The sequence below is a fragment of the Nyctibius grandis genome, chromosome 5, assembly GCF_013368605.1.
Source record: "Nyctibius grandis isolate bNycGra1 chromosome 5, bNycGra1.pri, whole genome shotgun sequence".
Lineage (NCBI taxonomy): Eukaryota > Metazoa > Chordata > Aves > Nyctibiiformes > Nyctibiidae > Nyctibius > Nyctibius grandis.
The window spans coordinates 41221977-41248550 of record NC_090662.1 but is presented as its reverse complement, the minus strand read 5'-3'; the positions used below and the strand labels follow the sequence as shown (position 1 = coordinate 41248550).

The 26574-nt window shown below is 40.7% G+C and overlaps 1 protein-coding gene across 1 annotated transcript in view; it reads left to right on the top strand.

Annotated features, from left to right (window-relative positions):
* Nucleotides 1-26574, top strand: part of GRIP1 (glutamate receptor interacting protein 1) — a 369469-nt gene that overhangs the window by 243048 nt on the left and 99847 nt on the right. The window contains exon 2 of the mRNA XM_068401733.1: nt 1887-1967. Within this exon, the coding sequence (XP_068257834.1) occupies nt 1887-1967 (81 nt within the window). The remainder of the gene's footprint in view (nt 1-1886; nt 1968-26574) is intronic.

The window sequence follows — 26574 nt, the reverse complement described above, 5'->3', positions numbered from 1 at the left end:
AGTTAGCAAGGCTGTTCAGGGGACCCTTGTCTTGAGTTTGAGCTCAGTGGTGCCTCTTTTATGAAAGAAGAAAGGTAATCCTGCTTCCTTCAGAAGCTCTAGTTCAGTCTAATTGCTTTGTTTAATGAGAGGATGTATATTCTGCATATGCAATAACATTAGCTTTTCTACTTTCCTCAAATGGAAGAATAAAGCTTTACATGTCTACCTTTTTCTTAAATTGTGTAGCTGGATCTATGTTAATATTTTCTCATGCTTCTGTATTTCCTGTAGCTGACAGCTTTATTTTCTTGGAGTTTGTACTAGCATACAGTATAGTCAAGCCCGTTATCTTTCTCCTTGTAACAAAGTAGTCCTAAAGCAATGGGAGTTCATTTTACGGTAGAAAAAAACAATTATATTGGCTGTTGAAGTATTTTACCAATAAATGTTCTTCATTACTTGCTGCATTTTCATCAAGGTGCATGGCTATAAAACAATATTTTACCTTTTTCTTTCTTTTTTTTTAAATTTGTTTAAGTTTTTTGTTACTGCATCTGCCTAACAGTAGTGGAGTTCATTGCAGAGGTTCTGGTTTTAAAAGCCAAACAGCTCTTCCAGTCACTTCTTTCTGAGACATGTTTCTAAATTAAATTATGCTGACCAAACCCTTATCTCGCTTGTATAAAAATGGACTGCTGTCTTTGATGCAAGTTTCTAAAGGAGTTTGAGACTTGCAAGATGTAAATAGTGTAATCAGCAACAAAGGCTTTTAATGTCAAGAGTGTCAGCTGAAAAGAAAAACTGATTCTCCAGAAAATGTTTATGTGATTCTACTTGATCTGAGGATGCTATACCAGATAACGTAGTCTTTGATTCCTTTACTCATTGATCTGTATTTAAGCATGTATTCATGCACATACTGTGAACACATTGGTCCTTTGCAACCTGAAGGAAAATATGCAAATAGAAGGATCTGATAACACTTTAAAGTGTTTGAGCACTCGATTAAAGGACAAGCAAGACAGAAGCCTAATTTCTTCTGATTCCTTTCTTTTGATCGAAATAATAACATGCATAATATTATTTCTTCTCTTTTGTTCACATTTCTTTCCTGAGCTTATAGCTTGTCCTTTTTAAAGCTACAATATAGTTGACTTTTTCCCTGCCATCTTTCTGCTCTTAAGAGGGATGTATAAGTGACTCACTTTCTGCCTAACGCTGCCTTTCATTGATGACTTATCTCCTCATCCCACGATTAGTGGTCTCTTACGCGCTGAGGTTGATCAGTAGGTGTTGCATGTAGCCTCCTGTTTAGGCACAGACTGTTACAGTGCCATTCTTCAGGCGTAAATGCGCCTGGCCTATTTGGCAACAGCTTTACGATGTTTTCCCCAGTCAATCGTTATGACAGAAAAGGAACCAGCCACTGACAGATTCCAAAGGAAAAGGAGTGCATCTTTACAGCCAGAATATTCAAAAGCTTCTGGAAGGAAAAGGAGTGCATCTTTACAGCCAGAATATTCAAAAGCTTCTGGAAGCCTTTCTCTCCTGGACAGGGATGATACCTCTCTCACTTGAGTCTTTGACACGTGAAACTTCTTAACATGAGAAAAAGGAAATTTCTGTGTTTATGTTAAAACTGAAAAGGCCTTTGTAGATCAAGCCTGTGATCAACTAAACATTATCTCTGATTTGTGTTTTACCTCATCCTTTTCAGCTCTGCTGTTCAGAGCCTTTGTTGTCGAGTCTAAACATGACATTGAGCATTGAGTCAGCATTCAGAAATACCTCATCCAGCTCACAGCAGCATTTCTGCTCCAGTTCGCACAGTATTTGGTTAAAAATTATGTTGTTTTTAACATTATATTTAACAGTAACTGGAAGTGTTGCTTGTTTCTGTTTAGATGAGAGTCCTTACACAAAGTCTGCAAACCAGGCAAAGGCACCTGATGGAGCACTGTCTGTGAGGAGACAGAGTATTCCAGGTAAGACTTGCTTTGCTTTTTATAACACCTGACTTGTTTGTGAACAGTAATCAAAATTCAACTAGTTATAAAAAGCAAATGAATTGCAGTTACTACCAAGCAACTTCATAAGGAAGGTTTTATGGGAGCTGTAAGGAGTTCCTGCAGTTAGGTTACCTCGAGCTTTTGCTATGAAGAACATCCCTGTGTCTCTGTCTTTTGCAGCAGATTTCAGACATTGATCACGACAACCTTTTCATCAGAGGCTCGTGTATTTTCAGGCCCTGTGAAATCTGTTCTTTACTATCTGGTTTCAATGGTATAGGGAGGTTGGCTCATATTTTCCACTGCTGGTCGGACAGGCTCAGAAATCGAGCAGAGCAACACTCTGTCAAGAGTTCTCATCTTCACATGATTTTCTGCCACACATATGCCAATCCTTGTCTTTTCTGTCATTGCATCACACAAAGGTGGACCACTAGATCAATGGTTAAAACATGTGATCTTTGAACCTGTGTCTCTTTTAATTACTTCAAACAAGTCTGAAAAATATGCCCATGAAAAAAAGCAAGTTTTATATATATTATGCAACAATCTAAAAGGATTTTCACCTCAAGTAAAATTTTAGAGATCTTTTAATGAAAACAAATGAACACTGACAAAGGTTGTGCCCAGGTGGAATAACTGATGTTGCCAGTCTCACCTCAAGCACAATAACCTTTGACTCAAAGGGAAGATGTATTGCAATAGAAATGAGAAACTAAGGTCACGTCACTCACCTTCTAATGACTAATGTTAATATTCTCTGCACTCCATGGCCTTATTATTGAACAAAGTCACACAACCCACAGGGAGGCTGTGGATGCAGGGGATGGGGCTCAGACCTTTTCCACTGCCAGGCTCAGATCTCATCCCAATAGCTGTAAGTGTTTCTGAAGGGCCAAAGTACGTGGTTTTTGGATGCTTTGTGTGCATGTTTGTATGTGTGAGAGAGAGTGAGCTGGATGATTTACTGTTGCTCATAATGACCATTTTTGTCTGTTGAAAACATCCTAGTGATTTAAAGATTGTTATATGTATGGTAGAACCATGAAGATCATAACCATTGTGAAATGACACAACTGCAGTGTCCAGTGTTCAGTTATTGTTACAAGAAAATCTTTGATTATACAAACACCAATCATTTTTTTTTCTCCAAGTCAATACAAATCAAGATTCATTGTTCTTCAGAGTGAATTAAGACCTCTGTATGGGTACCTTTTCAGGTAATGCTTTAGCTTATAGATCACTAATATTTAACATAATAAGTATTTACATTTTTTAAAAATCATCTGAATTTTTTCACTGTGAACTTAGTAATTGTCATTTATGGTGTGGTTACTGTATTTATAAAACACTTATGCTAAGGTCCAAATACAGACTGAAGTTCATGGTTTCACGTGACATCTTGTCATCACATGGCCACTTGGGAGGAATATAAGTCTGTTGTCAGAGGATGTAGGGAGGCAACTAGGAAAGCTAAGGCCTCCTTGGAATTCAACCTTGCAAGAGAGGTCAAGGACAACAGAAAGGGCTTCTTCAAATACATTGCAGGTAAAGCCAACACTAGAGGCAATGTAGGCCCACTGATGAATGAGGTGGGGGTCCTGGAGACAGAGGATAAAAAGAAGGCGGAGTTACTGAATGCCTTCTTTGCCTCTGTCTATACTGTTGGAGGCTGTCCTGAGGAGCCCCGGACCCCTGAGGCCTCAGAAGAAGTCAGGATAGAGGAGGAATCTGTCTTGATTGATGAGGGCTGGGTCAGGGACCAATTAAGCAACCTGGACGTCCATAAATCCATGGGCCCTGATGGGATGCACCCGCGGGTGCTGAGGGAGCTGGCGGAAGTCATTGCTAGGCCACTCTCCATCATCTTTGCTAAGTCGTGGGCAACGGGAGAGGTGCCTGAGGACTGGAGGAAAGCGAATGTCACTCCAGTCTTCAAAAAGGGCAGGAAGGAGGACCCGGGTAACTATAGACCAGTCAGCCTCACCTCCATCCCCGGAAAGGTGATGGAGCAACTTGTTCTTGGTGCTGTCTCTAGGCACATCAAGGACAGGGGGATCATTAGGGGCACTCAGCATGGCTTCACCAACGGGAAGTCTTGCTCAACCAACTTGATAGCCTTTTATGAGGATGTTACCCGGTGGATAGATGATGGTAAAGCTGTGGATGTGGTCTATCTCGATTTCAGTAAAGCGTTTGACACGGTCTCCCACAGCATCCTCGCAGCTAAACTGGGGAAGTGTGGTCTGGATGATCGGGTAGTGAGGTGGATTGTGAACTGGCTGAAGGAAAGAAGCCAGAGAGTAGTGGTCAGTGGGACAGAGTCCAGTTGGAGGTCTGTGTCTAGCGGAGTTCCGCAAGGGTCGGTTCTGGGACCAGTTCTATTCAATATATTTATTAATGACTTGGATGAGGGATTAGAGTGCGCTGTCAGCAAGTTCGCTGATGACACAAAACTGGGAGGAGTGGCTGACACACCGGAAGGCTGCGCAGCCATTCAGAGGGACCTAGACAGGCTGGAGAGTTGGGCGGGGAGAAATTTAATGAAATATAACAAGGGCAAGTGTAGAGTCCTGCATCTGGGCAAGAACAACCCCATGTACCAGTACAAGTTGGGGGCAGACCTGTTGGAGACCAACGTAGGGGAAAGGGACCTGGGGATCCTAGTGGACAACAGGATGACCATGAGCCAGCAGTGTGCCCTTGTGGCCAAGAAGGCCAATGGCATCCTGGGGTGTGTTAGAAGGGGTGTGGTCAGCAGGTCGAGAGAGGTTCTCCTCCCCCTCTACTCTGCCCTGGTGAGGCCGCATCTGGAATATTGTGTCCAGTTCTGGGCCCCTCAGTTCAAGAAGGACAGGGAACTGCTAGAGAGAGTCCAGCGCAGAGCCACGAAGATGATTAAGGGGGTGGAACATCTCCCTTATGAGGAGAGGCTGAGGGAGCTGGGTCTCTTTAGCTTGGAGAAGAGGAGACTGAGGGGTGACCTCATTAATGTTTATAAATATGTAAAGGGCAAGTGTCAAGAGGATGGAGCCAGGCTCTTCTCAGTGACATCTCTGGACATCTGTCCAGAGGCAGATCAGGAGCGAGTTGAGAGTTTGTGGGTGCGAATTAAGGGGCAGACTGGCAGGGGTGATACTGTTGTGGGTGTCTATTACAGGCCACCGGATCAGGATGAGGAGGGTGATGAGGCCTTCTACAGGCAGCTGAGAGCAGTCTCGCAATTACAGGGCCTGGTTGTTGTGGGGGATTTCAACTACCCTGATATTTGCTGGGAGGCCTACTCAGCCAGCCATCCTCAGTCCAGGAGATTCCTCCAGTGCATTGATGATAACTTTCTGATGCAAATGGTGGATGAGCCAACTAGGAGAGGAGCGCTGCTGGATCTTATCCTCACTAACAAGGAGGGTCTGGTTGAAGAGGTGAACGTTGAGGGCAGCCTTGGTTGTAGCGACCATGAGATGGTAGAGTTCAGGATCTCATGTGGCAGGAACAGAACAGCTAGCAGAATCACAACCCTGAACTTCAGGAGGGCCAACTTTGGCCTTTTCAAGCAATTGCTAGGGGAAATCCCATGGGACAGGGTACTAGAAGGTAAGGGGGCCCAAGATAGTTGGTTAGCGTTCAAGGACTGCTTCTTCCGAGCTCAAGATCAGAGCATCCCAGCAGGTAGGAAGTCAAGGAAGGGTACCAGGAGACCTGCATGGTTGAACAGGGAAGTGCTGGGCAAACTCAAGTGGAAGAAGAGGGTGTACAGATGGTGGAAGGAGGGGCTGGCCACTTGGGAGGAATAGAAGTCTGTTGTCAGAGGATGTAGGGAGGCAACTAGGAAAGCTAAGGCCTCCTTGGAATTAAACCTTGCAAGAGAGGTCAAGGACAACAGAAAGGGCTTCTTCAAATACATTGCAGGTAAAGCCAACACTAGAGGCAATGTAGGCCCACTGATGAATGAGGTGGGGGTCCTGGAGACAGAGGATAAAAAGAAGGCGGAGTTACTGAATGCCTTCTTTGCCTCTGTCTATACTGTTGGAGGCTGTCCTGAGGCGCCCTGGACCCCTGAGGCCTCAGAAGAAGTCAGGATAGAGGAGGAATCTGTCTTGGTTGATGAGGGCTGGGTCAGGGACCAATTAAGCAACCTGGACGTCCATAAATCCATGGGCCCTGATGGGATGCACCCGCGGGTGCTGAGGGAGCTGGCGGAAGTCATTGCTAGGCCACTCTCCATCATCTTTGCTAAGTCGTGGGCAACGGGAGAGGTGCCTGAGGACTGGAGGAAAGCGAATGTCACTCCAGTCTTCAAAAAGGGCAAGAAGGAGGACCCGGGTAACTATAGACCGGTCAGCCTCACCTCCATCCCTGGAAAGGTGATGGAGCAACTTGTTCTTGGTGCTGTCTCTAGGCACATCAAGGATAGGGGGATCATTAGGGGCACTCAGCATGGCTTCACCAACGGGAAGTCTTGCTCAACCAACTTGATAGCCTTTTATGAGGACATAACCCGGTGGATAGATGATGGTAAAGCTGTGGATGTGGTCTATCTCGATTTCAGTAAAGCGTTTGACACAGTCTCCCACAGCATCCTCGCAACTAAACTGGGGAAGTGTGGTCTGGATGATTGGGTAGTGAGGTGGATTGTGAACTGGCTGAAGGAAAGAAGCCAGAGAGTAGTGGTCAGCGGGACAGAGTCCAGTTGGAGGTCTGTGTCTAGCGGAGTCCCTCAAGGGTCGGTTCTGGGACCAGTTCTATTCAATATATTCATTAATGACTTGGATGAGGGATTAGAGTGCGCTGTCAGCAAGTTCGCTGATGACACAAAACTGGGAGGAGTGGCTGAGATGCCGGAAGGCTGCGCAGCCATTCAGAGATACCTGGACAGGCTGGAGAGTTGGGCGGGGAGAAATTTAATGAAATATAACAAGGGCAAGTGTAGAGTCCTGCATCTGGGCAAGAACAACCCCATGTACCAGTACAAGTTGGGGACAGAGCTGTTGGAGAGCAGCGTAGGGGAAAGGGACCTGGGGGTCCTAGTGGACAACAGGATGACCATGAGCCAGCAGTGTGCCCTTGTGGCCAAGAAGGCCAATGGCATCCTGGGGTGTATTAGAAGGGGTGTGGTCAGCAGGTCGAGAGAGGTTCTCCTCCCCCTCTACTCTGCCCTGGTGAGGCCGCATCTGGAGTATTGTGTCCAGTTCTGGGCCCCTCAGTTCAAGAAGGACAGGGAACTGCTAGAGAGAGTCCAGCGCAGAGCCACGAAGATGATTAAGGGAGTGGAACATCTCCCTTATGAGGAGAGGCTGAGGGAGCTGGGTCTCTTTAGCTTAGAGAAGAGGAGACTGAGGGGTGACCTCATTAATGTTTATAAATATGTAAAGGGCAAGTGTCAAGAGGATGGAGCCAGGCTCTTCTCAGTGACATCCCTTGACAGGACAAGGGGCAATGGGTGCAAGCTGGAGCACAGGAGGTTCCACTTAAATTTGAGGAAAAACTTCTTTACTGTAAGGGTGACTGAACACTGGAACAGGCTGCCCAGAGAGGTTGTGGAGTCTCCTTCTCTGGAGACATTCAAAACCCGCCTGGACGCGTTCCTGTGTGATATGGTCTAGGCAATCCTGCCCCGGCAGGGGGATTGGACTAGATGATCTTTCGAGGTCCCTTCCAATCCCTAACATTCTGTGATTCTGTGATTCTGTGATCCCTTGACAGGACAAGGGGCAATGGGTGCAAGCTGGAACACAGGAGGTTCCACTTAAATTTGAGGAAAAACTTCTTTACGGTGAGGGTGACTGAACACTGGAACAGGCTGCCCAGAGAGGTTGTGGAGTCTCCTTCTCTGGAGACATTCAAAACCCACCTGGACGCGTTCCTGTGTGAGATGGTCTAGGCAATCCTGCCCCGGCAGGGGGATTGGACTAGATGATCTTTCGAGGTCCCTTCCAATCCCTAACATTCTGTGATTCTGTGATTCTGTGATCTTGAGAACTCCTGATGATTTTCACCTGTGTTCTTTAAAGAGAAGGTCTGATGAAAATGGAACCAGTGCAATTTTTCTTTTGGGTGTTTGATAAGATTAGGAATTTCAAGTGTTGAATAGTCATCATGACCAATGACCATTTATTTTGAATTTTTTAAGAATTTGCTGTATATTCTGGAGCTTTTGAGAGCATTGCAGATAAATCTTTCCTGTGTGCTCTGCATAAGTCACAGTTTGTTCAGAGATAATACTGACAAGTGTTTGGTGAGATGTACTCTGTTTCATTTCAGGTGTTCTGAAAAAACTGATCTAAGCTTATGTATGTCCTTCAGCTTTTAATATAGTGAAGACATTTATCTTGATGCATTGTTGCAGCTCTAGACCTTAGGAACCCCAAAGGATAAATGAGATTGAGCTGGTTAGATATTTAAAAAAAATAATTAAAACCTCTTCATGCCCTGACAAATTCACATTCTTGCAGTGAATGTTGTGGGTTTAGATACATAAATAGCTTTGTAAAAGTAAGTACTATTTTGGAGTTGGCTATTAGGAGTTGACTGAAGTTTCTGAAAACAACCTGTAAAGTTTATATCACTTGGACACTGAGAAAATTTGACCCCACAGTTCGTATGTAAGCTCACATCTTGTAAATAGCATCTGTTCTTGCTTGTTTGTGGGCAGTTTATCCACACTATGGATTAGTCTTGACACAGATGCAGAAGCATCCCAGCTAGCCAGCTTGGCTTGGCAGTAGGAGGTGTACTAGTAGTATTAACTAGTAGCATTAACTAGTTTGAGACCAGAAGCAGTAGAGCCGCTTTTGCCTGGGGGCAGGATTGCGCTTCTGACAGTATGTAGGGCAGCTCCAAATAGCTTTTGAGTTGGAAGGCATGATGCAATGAACCTGGTAGATTCTTCTAGACCTGGATGGAAACACGTCAGCTGGAGTTACTGTCAGTAATCCTTACGTGGAGACCGTACACTGTATGGAAAGCATTCGTTTCTATTCCCCCCAGATGGTATGCCTGATAAAACATCACATTCCTGAAGTGCTGTTTTTTCAAGCTTGAAGCATGGCAGTGCCTTTGACAGTATAGCTGTCTAATCCACTTGACGCTCTGTCATTCCTGAGACACGGACAGCAGGTGTCCTATTCCCAAGGAATGCTTTGGCCATTGAATCAGCCAAGAGAAGACTTCTGTTTTTTTTTAGCAAGGTAAATGATCTTATACTGAGCTTTGCACAGGTTTGAACAGTCTGTGGAAAAAATACTAGTGACAATATATATCCAGAATGCGTGATAGACATCTTCTAGCGTAGTGTGAGATCGTGTCATCTCCCTGCGCCTGGTGAAAGTTCCTTCTCATGACATTTGAATTCACTTTAAAGGGTTCCAATGCTCCTTCCTTTGGCCAGATATCAAAAAGGGAAGCTTTTGTTGCTGTGAGACCCAAAACTACTATACCAACTGTAAATGCCAAGAGGTTGTTTCTATCCTATCCTGTGAAACTGTGTTGACAGTGCAGTATTGATGAGCAAACACTGAATGCACAGAGAAGTAATATAATTCTATAGAGGTCACATGGAGCTCAGGCTTGGTTTATTTTACAGGAAAAAAAATGTTGGAATAATCATTTTATAATTAAAGTCAAATGAGCACATACTGTGAGATCAGTGCACTGAGTTTAATTCCTTTCATCCCCAGAAGCAGGGAATGGATTAAGCATCTCTCTGGAGCAGAACTTGCTTGCTTAAGATGCAGAATGCATTATTCATGTGATGAGACCACATGTCATATTTCTCATGTCTTCACATGGCGCAAAATCAACAAGCAACAGATCCTTCCAAAGGGATTTACAGAATTGCTGAAATTATAGTTAATTCAAATTATATGCATTAATATAATTGCAGTTTGAAACTTCGACTTAATTTTGCAGGTGCGTAGGTGTTTAGTTATAGTTATATATACCTGATTGTTTGAAACATTATTTAGCTTTACAGTCAGAATTTCTTAACGTAAAAGTGAGGCTTGAGTTAACACCAGCATGACAAGCAGCCTGCAAAGTAAGAAACAAACAGATTTTCTCCTCTGAACCTTTATATATAGACTGTCAGCGAGCATATAATGAAACCTTATTGTTACTCTGCCCATGTAGTATGTTACTGAAGCCAAGCGGGTGTGTACTGTGTCTCATTCAGGAAACTATCACTGTTGGACAAGTACTTAAGCACATAAATGAAAGCAACGTGTTTCAAAATCCTTGGGTAAGACCCTTCCCTCAGAATCAAAGATGCAGTTAAAAGCATCTGCCATTTAAAAATAAAGTATTTGATACTCACTTGTTAGCTGAGCTCTTGAATCCCTCGGTTTAGATGGCCATACTTCCCAGTGAGTTCCCGGGCTGAGGTTTCCTCCTGGCTTGCCAAGGGTCCGAAGCAGTGCCTAGCCAAGGGGAAGCATTAGGTCAGTAGCACTTGAGTCAAAGGTGTCATTCCTGCGGTTGCTTATTATTGCAGGAGCTTTAAAAAGGGTATCAAATATTCCAACAGTACTGATGCAATGTCAAGAGCTGATGACACTGTTAAAGAGGCACTTTGAAATCAAGGAGACTTTAACATAGGCTTAAAGATAAGCGTGTTCTCAGTGCCTGAATATGGACAGGTTGAATAGCTGCTCCCATGCTTCCCAGACTAAAATCCAATGCCCTCTTACCTGTTTTAACAACATGGAGACATCTGTTGACACTAGTGCTGTGCAAATTGTTCAAGTCATTTATTTACTTGTCTATATTCAATTCACTCTGAAAAACGGGGGGATGGAGGGGAAAGAAATGACCTGACACAAGCAAAAAAAAAAAATTCCTCCATAAAACAAAAAAAAGACACCATAAAATTGAGGCTGATGAAAATATTTCATAAAATCTGCAACAAAAGTTTCATTTTCTATTTAGTCCAATTCTGTACGTGCTTTTTATTGAGTCATAAAAGTTACTATTATTAAAAAATTTTTTTACAATAAATAGTCAAAAACCTAACAGTTTTTTAAAGGCTAAAATGTTTCAGCTTCTCAATATTTTATTTTGATTGGCTGAAATAATTAGTAAGTTTCACTTAAATTCTGCGAATAGTTTTGGTTGGGTCAAAAGTCTGTTTTTTTTAGGGAAAAGCTAATTTGTACCCAATCTACTTGACATTACATTTAAAAAAATCCTTACTTTTTACTTCTTGCATCTACTGACTCAGACATCTGCAATACAGGAGACTTGTAGAAATGTGAAGTTTTATTGCCTGAAGTGGTCAAGGGCTCAAAACTATAATGCAAACTGTAGTCTGGGACAGCTGTTTGAATCATCTGTGAATTCAGAGATTTAGTTTAGCTAGGAGGATTGCAGTCATGTAGCTGTCTCTCTCCTAAGTAAATTCTTGTTCAAAGAACTGGTGCCAAATAATGACGAGACATAGTGGGAATATTTCCTCAGACAGAGGAAATTTCCTTTTCTCTGGGACAGAAGAATAACACAGGTGCCTGCCTTCTGCCCAGCTCAATGCATCTAGCAAAGCATCCTCGAAGTCTTGTCCCTCATCATGTAGGCTTTGATCCACTGTTGTTTCACCTCCCACATAACCCTTGTGCTCCAGCTGTGCCAGCACCTGGGACCCACAGGAGCTGTTACGCCTTCCCAATCTCATTCTACTCCACGGTGAATCCTGATCTTCTGAATTTTGCAGATGACACTAAGTTGGGTGGGAGTGTTGATCTCACAGAGGATAGGAAGGATCTGCAGAGGGATCTGGACAGGCTGGATCGATGGGCCAAGGCCAACTGTATGAGGTTCAACAAGGCCACGTGTCGGGTCCTGCACTTGGGGCACAACAACCCCATGCACCGCTACAGGCTTGGGGAAGAGTGGCTGGAAAGCTGCCTGGTGGAAAAGGATCTGGGGGTGTTGATCAATGGCCAGCTGAATATGAGCCAGCAGTGTGCCCAGGTGACCAAGAAGGCCGACAGCATCCTGGCTTGTATCAGAAATAGTGTGGCCAGCAGGACTAGAGTAGTGATCGTCCCTCTGTACTCAGCACTGGTGATGTCACGCCTCGAGTACTGTGTTCAGTTTTGGGCCCCTCACTACAAGAAAGACATTGAGGTGCTGGAGAGAGTCCAAAGAAGGTCAGCAAAGCTGGTGAAGGGTCTACAGCACAAGTCTTGTGAGGAGCGGCTGAGGGAACTGGGGTTGTTTAGCCTGAAGAAAAGGAGACTCAGGGGAGACCTTATTGCTCTCTACGAGTACCTGAAAGGAGGTTGTAGCGAGGAGGGTGTTAGTCTCTTCTCCCAGGTAACAGGCGATAGAATGAGAGGAAACGGCCTCAAGTTGCGCCAGGGGAGGTTTAGATTGGATGTTAGGAAAAATTTCTTCATGGAAAGGCTTATCAAACATTGGAACAGGCTGCCCAGGGAAGTGGTGGAGTCGCAATCCCTGTAGGTATTTAAAAGACGAGTAGATGTGGTGTTTAGGGATATTCTTTAGGAATACTGTTTAGTGTTTGACTTGGTAGTGTTGATGGTTGATGGCTGGACTTGATGATCTTAAAGGTCCTTTCCAACCAAGAGGATTCCGTGACTGTGATTCTGTGAATAGGCAGATTATCTGTATTTATGGTGAGAGTGCATGCCAGCCCTTACAGAGAAGAGCAGCAAGGACCAAACCTAGATGGTGTAAGTCATTCCCTTGACATTTTCTACACCATGGGGAGCCTGGGTTTCTCTCTAACCAATTTTTTTCATTATTTGTCATTTGCAAGTTTTGTATGCAGTTGCCGGGATGTACTAACAGGTCAGTTATTAAAATAGGTCACTCTACTCTGAAGGAAAGTTGTAAAAACTTTCAAGTCTGAAATTAAAATGACCGGTTTTTTGAGTTCCTTTGTACATGCATGAGTACTGCACTTTCTTTCCATGCTACCTGATTCTTTGAAGCATGCTGTAATGCAGGTTTCCTATTTCAGCGCAGCGTTTGATCTCAAAAACAGGGCTAGCCATCAGACTGGAGGGAAAACACAGAGCGAATGTACAGCCCTGAGCGCATCTTCTGCAGTGGCTCAAGCTCTGGTATTGCTGTTATTAGCAGTTTTGCAGCCTCGTTTTTGGGGAGTTTGGTAACAGAATTTTAATGCAAAAAAGAAATGTTAAACAAACATGATTTTAGGGTAGGCTGAATTTTGAACTACTGAGCTAGATGGGAGCACATGCAAATCAAAGAGCCTTAAAATGCCTTGCAAGGATAATATTTATAGAGCTGATACTGAAAAAATAATTGCTGTATGATATAGTGTCCTCAGTAATTGCTTAGGACACAAATATTCCTAGGAGAAGTCATGAAATACTGAATTATTGTAATAACAACAATAATTAAGGTCTTGGTAATTTTTAGGCTCTGAAATGTTTAAATACACAATGTATATGTCAGTAGAAAGCAGTAAGGCAGTTCTCTTCTGATCCTTGGCTCTGAAAACATACAGGTGCTATTTAGCTGTTTACAAAACCACAAACGTACACCTTTTTTTTTCCCCTCCCCGACCCACAGCCTGCTGTGCAGCAAATGTTCATATTCTGTCTCAGGCTACATCAAATGTCGCTTTCCTGAGGGGTTTGTCTACTGCCCACAACTAACGAACTCGAATGTAGGTCAGCTGGAAGCTGAAGAATTTTAAAGACCGCTCTACTTTCTGCACTATGATTTGGGGGTTTTTGTAACATATAGAAATGTCTGTTTAATCCTGAAAGCAAAACTATATTGCTATAGGAAAACAAGCAAACATTGTGAAGAAATAAGAAAATAATTGAGAGTTAAAATATATGTGTAATTCCAGGATGCAGTACAGATTACAGTTAGAGACAGAACACGTGTCCAGTTACAATGTGCTTGAGTTGCCAATATAAAATTGTGTTTGCTGAATTTAACATTTGTGTGTGCTGTTCTACAGTTTAAATGAGGAAAAGGTCTGTACAGCATAGTATAATACTATAACAGATAGAGTGTATTATTTTTCTTTCACAAGATAGTCTGAGAAATAAGGGAGAAATATAGAAAGTAATACAGAGAGATAGGAGGATTTGAAAAAAAATCCACATGGATTAAAATAAAAAATTACAGACTTCTGATGTGATCCAAGGATACAAGTTTCATTAAATGACACGGCTTAGGAGGGAAGACGGCTCCCAGGTTATTCCTGCTGTAGCTCAGGTGTTAACATCTGAGCCAGGTTTGCAGTGACTGACAGATGTGACAGGCAGATGATCCATCCCCGGTAGGTAGATGTTTACTTATGTGCAAACACACCTCCAGAGCCAGTTTTGTTTTCCTCTGTGATTAATATGGCATTGGCAAGACAGCGAGTGTTCAAAAATGGCTGTTCTCATGCTTGCAGTTAACTTGGTCCAATTCCTTCAGACTCCTGTGTCAAGTAAAACCCCAGAAGATGTAAAGGATCCCATTATTTTTTGGCGGAGTGCTGCTAACTTCAGCAGCCCCCTTGCATCATTTGCTACAGGGCAGCCACCTTCTCAAGCAGCATTGCTTAACTTGTACAGACCTCGATCACCTTTTCCAGCCTCATCAAAAGAAACCTGCCTTGCCTTTGACTTCAGCTTCCCTCAGATTTCATAAGCTCTCTGATTTCACGGATGCTGTGAATGCCCTAATCCTTCATTCCTTACCAAAGTATTAAATAGTCTTCACTGGCTAACTGGTTTTGCAGATTAAGAGCACGATTTGCCTGAGGAAACCTGTCACAAAATCATCCCCTACCTTTTTCATAGTTCTCATTGTGGAAAAAAGAATTCATTGCAGAAGTAAAGCCTGAAAATAATATATATATCTCAGTCAAGGCCGAGTTAGGAAGTTGAAGTATGCATCTATAAAAGCACTTTTTTTCCTCAATTTGCATTTGTCTCATAGACACTTTTACTGTGTACTTTTTAAAATCAGCACAGAATGCTCAGATTTGCTACTGAAGAGATTTTTAGCATTTAGTAACCCATTAGCAATAACCTCTGCAGTCACAGTTATTATGGTAACTATCTTGGGTGATTTCCTAGCAGAAGCAAGTGTTTTGACCTGTGAAATGCAGATCACAGGCTAGTAAGCTTTTCTGCACTTGAGATGTTTATTATATCTGCAAAGTCATTTGCTGATTTTCATGTTTGATGAGAGACTGCAGTTGCCGTATCATTTACAGTCTTCCTTGTGTGTTTGTTTAACCTGCTGGAGGTTTGTCAAATGGTCTGTGAAGCATCTGCAGAGCTGTATGTCTTTTCCTTCCCATTGACACTGAATTTGTTTTCGCATATTTAGTACTGAAAGAAGTAAGATTTCTTCTTTGTCCCCCCTCCCTTCCACCAAAATAACTTTGTTGGAATGATTTCATATATCGTTCATGGAAACATATTTTGTACACAGCTAAACCCAAAAGAAATTTGACTCTCCTAGAAAATGAAAAAAGCCCACTGAGTTCTTAGCGAAACGAGATTGCTGATGATTTATTTATACATTTTCTTAACAGATCTGCTACCGTGCTAGTGCTTTTCAATACTGAAAAGGATTAGAATAGAGACCAATCTAATTTAATTCCTTTCACCATAAATGAGGAAGAAAATGCATTAAAGGCAATACTGTACCTGAGGAACACGTCACTTTTTCAAATATCCAACTGATATGAGGTCCAAAAAGTTAAATATCTTTAAACTATTTTCAGTTCTATATTAAAGTTGATTATGGGCACAGCCAATAGCAGGATTTGTTGCTGATGGTACCAAACACCTTCATTTATGGATATTTGAATTTAGTTGCATATAATTTTACCAAACTTCAGCTCTTCAAAATAAAAGGTATTAAATTATTCCTGCTGAAGTTTTTCCTAGGAAAATGAGTTTAGCTATATGTAGTATGACAAGGATGAAACCCCGTATAGCATCTATAACAACATTTAAAAAACTGTCTTGGCTATTCAGCCCTTGCACACACATGTTTTGGGGCAGAGATGGCAATTTTGAGCAAATGGTTCTCTGTTCAGCAAATGTGCTTGCAGTGTGTACATGTGCATGTTGTACTCCATTGGCCATTTGTTAGTTTGAAGCACAAGTCCCTAGTGCCTGCCGTGCTGTCACTGGGACACCACAGGGTTTCTCAATGGTGCCTGGGACCTGAAAATAGGCTGGGAAGCATCAGTGCGTCTCCTGAGGTTGAAGGTCCCATCTCCTGGTTGTTTTCCTACACAATTTCAATGTGATCTCTGAACTCCACAAAGGAAAAACATCCTTGTGATGGTTGGTTGCATTCATTTTAATCAAGGTGTTGGTGATGTCTGTTGAAAAATTTATCTTCCTTAAAAGGCTTCAGTTAGAAGAGGGAACAGGCTGTAGAGGCCATGTGAGGAGAGAGAAGCTAGGAAAAAACAGTCAGAATCACAGAATGGTTAAGGGTTGGAAGGGACCTCTGGAGATCATCTAGTCCAACCCCTTGCAAATCAAAGATGGTCAAGAGTAGACTTGAGAGGTATGGAGACCTAGTCTCTGAAAGAGAAGCTGGACAGTCTGGGTGAGTTTGGAGAGAGGGAGGAAAGCCATATGCTCATTAAAGGCCATGACAAGAGCTGACAAGCACGGGGAGATCTGTAACCCAGTGATTGTGTAACTGATCACAGTCCCTGAACACAAGATTCATCAATCCCAATAATGTTTGCTGTCCACAAGAAGTTGTAAAACTCTTCTTTTGTGAAACTGGACTTTGACTCTCCCTTGTACAGTAGAAAAGCCCATTACAGCTACCAGAGGTTTTTTGTTGTTTTAGGTAACTGAGAAGCTAAAGCTTGATAGCGACCTCTTGAAAACCACTGCATTCCCACAGAATAGCATAGCTGGGTTTTCATGGGGGAGGAAAGGGGGTGTCTTCAGAAAAATTGAAATTACATGAGAAGAAGCTCCATGAGGGTGCTGAGGTTCCCCAGTCTGTTCGGAAGTGAGGAAATGTATTAAAAATTTTTGACGCACTATCTGTTTCTATTGGGTAGGAATCTATTTAAACATTCTCATCTATACTATTATCAGTCCAGTATTGGAACAAAAATATGGATTCAACAGAAAAACTGATTTCTGCATCATTTAATTGAGACAATCCTCCTGATGCAGTATCACCAGACAGGAGGAGTAATCGGTAAACCTGTGGATGCAGACTGAGTCAGTGGATCCAGAAGGGACTGAACAAATTAACTGGCAAGAGATTCATATGTAAATATTACAAAGACTGGGGAGCATTGTACCCTCTAATGTCACAGTACTGGATGCTGGGGAACTGTAGCAGGACTGGGCTGGACAAAGTAGGCAGACTCTCGTTCTCTCCCTAAACAGGACCTCTTTTTCTTGCTTTCCAAGATGGAGCAGGACTAGCTGGAGTGTTAATCAGACCCAGGAGGGCATTGCTGTCTTTCAAAAGTCCTGTGTCCCACAGTGCTGTAGGCAGAAGCGTATGACTCGCAAAAGAAATCCAGGCATGTTCCTTTGAGGTCTGAGTAATTTGCTGATCTGAGAAGTCGAAGATAATTTTTTGTCATTTGCCTACTTCGGTGTTTTTGCAGTTGATAGATGCTTTTTATCTTAGTTATAGATAATTAACTTGATTTTTCAAATTATGTTCCTAATGTATTTTCCAATACCTCTTTAAAGGAGTTAATGCATGTTTTGCATCTGTTTTTTTTTTTAATCTCCCATTCAGTTTCTGCAATGATTATAAATTCAGGGTATGAAGATAGTAAGGAAATAATATATTGTCTACCAAGGTAACAGCACTGTCACACCAAAATACTCTATCCCAGATCTGGATAACAGCTTGCCTCCTCTTTTCAAGTGTATCAGTGGATCAAAGCTACTAGCTTTCACTGTAAACCTTGACTGTTACATCAAAATCTAATTTTTTTTGTTACAAAATTTTATGTTGCCAATATTAAGTGGTTTGAAGTATTTCACGTGGGTGGAGAAAGGGTTGTTTCTTTGCTTGTTTGTTTAATAGCATTTTCATGCTGCTTAGAATCAAAAGAGGGAAAGAGATTCTGGTGCTTGTGTGTCTTCCTCATCGCATCCTTGGTATGTGGGACAGAGAGAGATATGAATTTGTGCCTCATAGCGTAGAATAAAAGAGTTAGATATGTCTGTTTTGTGTAGGAGCTGTAAGACCACAAGTTAATTATAGCATAATTGCAAACTAGTTTTTTGTTTGTGGTAAGAACAAAGAGCTCATCCTTTCAGGTTTTACGGTATTTATTGTGAATTTACATGGAGTTTGAGAGCCAGAAGAGACCTTGGTGACCATCTAAACTAAACGTGCAACTTCCCTGAATTTACTTATATTTCAACTTGCATTTGAATTATATTTTAGAGGGACATTCAATCTATTTCATGTTGCCAGTGATGCAAAATCCATCACAGCCTTTTGTGGTTAATTAGCCTCACTGCTTTTATTTCTAGCTTGAGTATGTGTGGTTTCAGCTTCATCTCATTTGTGATAAAGAGTTGCTTTTCATCAAAATTCACTTCATCCTTTATAGGTACTTCATTATGAAATCACTGTTTAATCCTCTCTTTTTTAAAGTAAACAAATTGTGCTTCTGGGGTCTTTTGCTCCCAGGCATGTTTCTTTAACTATTCTGAAAGCTCTTTTCTGACTCTTCTGCCCTCTCTTTGGTTAGTAATAATCTTGTTGGATTGTGTCACAAGAATGAGATAAAGCATCCAAGTGATGGTCACTACTTCCCTAAATATAAAGGTGTACTAAGTGTTGCTGTGTAAAATTGTCATGTTTATATATTCATGGTTTGCATTAATTATTCTGGCCAGTGAGAGTTTTGATCACCTGTCAGGATTCCCAAATCCTTTTCTGTCCAAAGTAATTTTGTAATTAATTTATTGGGCACATGGGTTTTTTTATATATAGGTGCATACATCTGTTCATACCTCTTACATTAATAGAGTGGGAGACTTTATTAACTTCGTAGGTGATATACAGGCTAGTAGAATGCAGATGCTTATCTTTTTTATTTATTGTCCTTGTCCAAATTGCAGATATCATTCTCACTTTATATCTGCATGGTCTTGGGAATCCACTAACGTTGTAAGAATAAGCATGTAAAGAAGGCTCTTCAGTAAAGTTTTACTTATGAACAAACTGAACAGAATACAGAAAGAAAAACAAGGAGTTGTTTAATAGGAGAAAATAGCAAAAAGGCCCAAATCAGGAGATTTCAATGCTTTTATTCACAGAAAACATTGGTGGAAGGACACTCTGAATATCAATCCAAGCAGGAACAAGTGCCAATCTTCAATGCTAATTGACTTTATCAGTGAGGCAAAACGAGCCCAGCTTAACAGTTAACTGTGAGACAAGATCCTGCCAAGACCTTCTTCCCATATCTGATGACATTGTGATCCTGAATACTTGTCAGATAAATGATATAGAAATGAGCATTGACCTTTGAGGTAGTAAGAACCCAATGTCTTAGAAAAATGAGGGACACATGCTGCAGCTGAATTTTAGGTATCACTGACAAACCATGAGTGATCATGTCACCAAAATCGGGAATAAAACCTCTTAACACCAATGTAGTATTAAGAAGCAGGCACACCTTTATTGCAGTGCTGGGGACACGGGGGATAGCTCCACCTTACATGTCCACCTTAGAATCAAAATTTAAGGATTTTTATACACTTTTTCAGTCAAGTCATTGTTACATAACCTCTACATTGATTGGTTTCACCCATCATACGATCACATCAATATTTTAATTTTATTATAATCATTGGTTAGCTCTACTGGCCGATATCCTTAATATTTAAATCAAGATAGAAAGGGTAAGGGGATTTCCAAGTAGCATTACTGGTGTTCATTGTATTTAACTACCATCCATGTCGGTCTCCTAACAAAACAAAAAGTCCAGTAGCTCCATTGTATTCAACTAGTGTCCATGACGGTCTCTAACAAAACAAGAAGTCCAGTAACTTACCTAGTGGGGTTTCTATGGTTACCTGTTAAAATTTAACAATCCTATAGCTAACTTTATAGATTCTAAAGCAGAATACAGCACTTCTTCTATTATTATACCTATTCTATTAAACTTATCTTCCTATGATTTTAAATTAAATTTCATTTAATTTCAAATATTTATAACAATCGTACCAGGTAACACAGTGTGAACATTGATCCCCAAAATATTGCTTCTGCAAACAAAAGTGAGAAGTAAAAATTGATAGAGGTTATACCGGGAAATTTTGCCATTAGACCAAGACTGCAACAAAATGGACCAAATCTATCATGAATAAATAATGCTGCAGTACAATTAAAATTAATAATAATTTCTAAATAACTTACATGGAACATATTCACATGGGAGTAAAAACGCACTCTTCCAAAAAGTTTTCAGGTTGAGTTCTGGCTAAAAGATACGTCATTAGTTCTGGAATTCTAAATTTAGCAAGTGTAACTGAAAGTCATTACAAACTTGTAGCTACAAAACCAGATGCCTAGTAAGGAATTTCTGTAATTTTATGATAAACATGGTACCTAACTCTAATGAGACCATTAAAATCCAGGAGCGTTATTCCTTAGCTACTAACAAAAGGTAATGGTGCAATAGAGAGCATATAGGGGATGGGAACATAATAAAAATCATAAAGCTCAACTTACTTAATCCCACACCATGGAAAATAATAGACAAGCTGTTTAAGTAAGTCTAGCTTAAGTACCAGCCAACTAGGATGATAGCTGGACATGATTATAATGTATGGTAAGGTGTGCTTTTCATGGTCTGGGTGTTGGGAGTCTCAAAGTATTTTTGACAAGTTCTGGATATATTTTATAGTCCCCATTTTCTCTCTGTAGAAAGTTGGAGTAGAGTCTAGAACATTTTATACCCTGACCTAATTTTAATATATCCATACCATATAAAAATATCGTCGACCAGTAGTCATTACATGGGGATCAGAAGACAACAAAGCATACATACATTTTTCTAATGCATTTATGTTTTAAAAATGAAACATTATAAACTCCATACCAAATATTTTTATCACGTATTAGCAGTTAGCATTGGGCTGGTATCTCTGTCTCTGTTGTAAGCTGGAACAACTAGGAACTAACACGCAGGCTGCTTCTTAAGTAAAAGTCATCATCTGTCCGGGTCTTCACTGGGGAAAAACGTGATGAAGGTACAAACCTGTTATGGCCTGAAGATCACCTGCTCCAGACTTTGCTAAACCAAGAAGGGAAAGAAAATCCAGAGCAGAGACTCTTGTTACAGGCATTCTGTAAGATGTATGAACTAAGTCTTTCTTGGAAAATGTTGCTGGTGAAGCTGGGTTGGTTGAAAGTACGAATTTTGCAGTATTTCTAAATGAGCAAAGCTTCACGGTAGGCAAAGCCACATCAGCACCCAAGTGCTGTCTCTCTTATTTTGCTTGACAAATTGGTCTACATTTTTTTTGCCATTTTTTTTACTCCATTATGACTTCATCTCTGCTGGGAGAGTTTGACATTATATCTACATGTATATAGTCATGTTGGGGACATTTTGTTAATGTAAATTTGCCCTTAGCAGAAAAGGGGTTTTGGGGTGGGACCTGCCAGGCATTTACGCAGTGCGAGCTTGGAAGAGAAATCTGTACAATAATTGACCATGTTTTACACATGTCAAGAAAAAATTAGAGCAAATGTGTTTATTCGATAGTTTTGTTCAGGCAGAAATCACCTTTCCCGTCTATTTTCAGTCAAAAAAATCTTGGAGGTGACCTTCAGAGTAAGCTAAATTCTGGAAATTAAGGTAACATTTGCTGTTAGTGATTCTTCCAATTTCTCCAGTTTAGATAAATAGCTCTGTGCAGTATTAGATACTATCAGCAGCCCCTCTTGCTCTCCTACCAAGGGTATGAAATTAATCTTAGGAAATTCCAAATTGTGCCTATAGATGTTACTAATGTTTCTGTCTGTTTTAATGAACTGTGTGTTGTGTACTTACGAGTAAAAACAGATCTTATCATGCCAGACGTTCTTTGTTGGTGTAAATCTTAGCTTCATAAGGTGCATTCAAACCGGTATGATACGTTCCCATTAACAGTGCTAAGGTAAGTGACGTTCGAAAAATAGCAGAAGTGCTAAACAGGTCTGCATGCTTTGCATATGGTATCCTTTATATGTATGCCTAAACTATAGGATGGGCTGTAAGTTAGGAAAGAACTAAGCTGTTAAATCTGAGTGTCTGGTACAAGTTAAGGACTGGAGCGACATCCTCAAAGGTTTCAGAAGTTATAACTGCAAAATTTGAGTATGTAAGTAGCTCTCTGGTCATTTTATTTGCCAGGAACTAATAGGTCAAAAGAAAGCAAATTAAACAGTGTTGTTACTGTCGAAGTGTTAATTTGACAGAAAAACAACGGAGGGGATTGCCTTTTGTATTTCAAAAGTCTAAATCATGGTGCTTTTTTGCATTAAAGTGGCTGAAAATGGGAGTTAAGGAATCCACCTAGTTAGGTTGATGCATTTGATATCATATTTGGGACAGGCAAGCAATGTATTATTTATGCAGTTGTGATTGCTTTAGTCACATGAGTAAGCCTATTGCAATTTTTCAAAGCAATTTAAGAGTGTATTAATACAGCAAAAAAAGAAGATCTGAGAACCAGGCTTTTCAGGTGAAATGAATGGCAATTGCAAATGCTCAGTGCATGATCTAGATGGAAATTTCCCAGTGATGCAGACCTCAGCTGAAAAGGGTCCATTTATAAATCCTGAGGTGGTTCATAAATCCGCTGATGAAGGATAACTGAACTGCACATGAACTACTCTGACGTGGGGTGCCCAGCCTTTCCAGGCTTCTGGGCACGGCCTACAGCTGGGAGCAGCCCGGTGTAAGCAGCAGTGAAGCAAAAACATACAGGTAACAGGGAGCAGAAATTTATTTCATTTCAAAAACACTATGTGTTAGTATATCTGGAGGGAAAAAAAAGTTACAGAATGCTCTTGTTTGTTTAACTTTCAGAAGTTTTATATGAAACTGGAACCATGTCAAGTGTAAATATACAAACAATTTTTCCCATAGTTTTTCCTCTGGTACTGGTTGGCAAATCGTACTGTGAACGGTAATAGAATATCTCTGAGGCCTCTGTATTAAGAGAGGCCTGGTAGGCTCCCTAGGTGATTTTGTGAACTTAAAATTATTTAGAATTTAAATGTTTCCTTGAAAAAACCTGACAGTATATCCTTTAACAGCAGAGGAAAGGAGAAACAGGGACAGTCACATCTTGTGAGTTGTTTGCATGGAGTCAGAAACCTGAGGAAGTGCTCACAAGCAGGCAGTTTCCTTCTGTTTAAGAACAGCCTTGGTTAAGTGACAGTTCTTTTTCACAGATAATCTTACTTTAAAATAAGTAAGTATTTTCAACAGGCGTGCTTTGAGTCATGTTAGCAGTTTCCCCTATTTGCATCCTTGTTGAGATTCCGTACGTTGCTTTTTGCTTGAAATGAAACATGTCATTGAAGCCCCCAGGTAGTACTGTTTAGCTGAATCTTTATGTGTTTCAGTCTATTTGAAGATTTTAGCAATTTCTTCAATTCATAGAGACACTTACCTGTCTTTGTCTTAACCTCCTGGTCACTGAAAGCAGAGAAAACCGTTGCAATGGAGACAATGAACAAGATGTGCATTGGAAGTAGGCATGAACCAGAATATATAGCTAGCATGTCTTAATATTTTTGAAGAAGCAGGTAGGTGCAGTCATTTTTGTTCCTTTTCACCTGAAGTTTCTGAAGGATAAAAAAAAATATTGAAAGAAAAGCCGGAAAACTTCCCTGTGAAACATGCATCACATTTTGGAGGTTGACAGAGGAAAGTCTTTTTCCTGCAGCATACAATAATGAGACTGGTCCAGGATAATATGAACCTCTTACATTGATGTCACATTCAGCTTTTCACTGAGACCTGCATACAGCTTCTTGAAGTGACCTGAAGATGTAGAATGTTCCTATGGTCTCGCAGGCTAATACGTGCAATATTACTAGGTGCTAATATGATTCCACTTCAGTTTCTGTGCTAATTCTGTGGCATATGCTAGCAATGTAGATGACAAAGAAATCACATAGGTACATTCTTGCAGCTGTGCATTTTACTGTTTCACTGCAGTGATTTGTTCAGCAAGCTTGACTATCTAATAAGTTAGTTCATGCAAATGAATGCATCTATCTTCATTCCTCTTTGCCATTAGTTCATTATGCATACATTAAACCTTAGGGAGTAAGTAGAGAGATTGATTAGAGAGATGCAGAGCGCAGGTTAGCAGCCAAGAAATGCGTGAATTATTCGTTTTCTTCTTTCCTTTTTTTTTGGCAAAGTTGTTTTACAGAAATAGAAAATCCTTGTGGGTTTTAAATGCTTATTGACAGCTTAAGTCATCACTATTCCTGTGATTTGGCAAATTTTAATGTAAGCCAGTAGCTTATTTTGTAGTTCTTTAACGCTGCTTTTCCTTTGGCTTTAACTGTATTTTTTCTTCATCTTGAATGTTGAGTAAGTTAATGGTCCTTTTGTCACAGGCGTTTTTTTTTCTACTGTAAACACCTAATAAAAAAATCAGTGCATCCTGTTTGTCAGGTGGTGTTGCATATTAAATTCACCCCTAAGCCATCCTTGTAACTTTAGTTTTAGATCAGACTGAAGTATAGAAAAAGAATGAGTCATTATCAGATCACTTTTTAAAACATTGATAGCTATGCATTCTTCCAGCCTATTTTTGAACTACTGTCTCCCAGAAGTGGCCATTTCTGGGTTGTGGTTTTCCACAAAGGTAGAGAGTAAGCAAACCATAAAGGTATCAGTGATCACTGAGCGCAAAGGACAAAGGGTAAAAGCTGTAGAAAGTATTCACTCTGGTTTTCCATTTTTTAAATTAATTTCTTATTTTCCAAGGATTATCTAATCTTAGACACAGAGACTCTGATAAACCCTTTTATCATGCCGAATCTCCCTCAGTACTACCAAGAAGAAAGATAGGATGTGTGTATCATTCAACTTTGTACATTCAACAAACAATGAGGTATATGACCCCTAAAAACTTAAAATATCTGCTCCTTAATCCAAAAACTAGGAAAAGTTCTACTGGCCCATTCCTCCAAATTTCAGTTGTCATAATATATATTTGAAAATTCACCATCCATTATATGAATGCCTGCACAATAGTTTATCTAAAAAGGAGTGACACAGTTACTATATTCTTTTCTGATCCTTACTGCTTCAATTTTGCCATAATACTAGTGATCTCTTCTCCACATCATTAAAGGAAAAGTGATGTTTTGTATTAACTAAAATGTTGAATTATGTAGCAACTGTAGACCATGACAGGCAACTCAAAGTATGTTTAGTAAAAAGAAATGACAGCTCAAATGGAGAAAAGGGAACTAATGACATTATTGCTAAACTTACCTGGTAGCCATGGGTTGTTGGAACATTGGGAGGAGCTGCAAAACGTGTCATAAATGGCAAAATCCTAAGCAATTCAGGCAGTTCTTTATCTAAAATTGGAAGATTAAGAGGTGATTTGATCAGAGGTTACAGTTCTGTATCTGCAGGGATATCCTGAAGGTAATGGTGGTAGTATAATGAGATTTTGGGATTGAGGATTTGTCTACTCCCAATTCAGAAAGAAATTACCTCTGCATGTAGCAGATTTTCCATCACATGACGCTTTCAAAGCCATGTTGGCTATCTTTCTAAAAGCTAATCTGTAGCTGCAGATACCACTATATCATGTTTCTCTGCTTGTGTCACTCCAGAGATCAGGGAGAGAATTGTTCTCAGTGGTTCCTTCCTGCCTTGAAATGCACAAATGCAATCAATCCTGTAATCCATCCCGCCTGATCCATTTTGGTAACTATAGAAAGCAGAGAAACTGGAACAGTCAGGCCACACTTTCGTGAATAGTGTCACTTAAGTACAAATAAATGCTAATTAGCAAGAGTTCTCCTGGCGCTAGTTTCTTAATAAAGGAAACAGAGAAGTTGGAAGTGAATCCATCAGAATTATAGGAAGAATTTTTATGAATCAAAATACCACATCAGTGTCAAAGCTCTGTGCTGCTCTGCACAGCAGGATTTCTGCTAGCAAGGGAGGAGAGTTACTGAAGCTTTCATCCAAATCAGACAGAGATCTAGAGAAGATTAATGTCATCATGGAGCTCTGTCCTTTCTTTATCAGTACTGTTTAACAGAGACATGCAGAGGTGTTCACAGAAGCACTGCTGATGCACAAGCCATTCTTGAGTTTAAGACTTGGTTGCTTATAGCATGAAGGAAAATTTTCAAAAGGAGACACATTTGGTGTGGGAGATACAAATTTGACATAACTATGTGTGTAAGCTTCAGCTCAAAAGTACCTTCTACTATCCATTCCCCACCCAAGCAAAAAAAAATGACATTGTGTGGAAGCAAAGAGGTTTGAGCTCTGGAAAGCCCTGTAATGTCTGTTGAAGAGGTTGTGAAAGTTGAGACTGTTGTGATTTGAGTCATTCGTCATTGTTGATCAAGG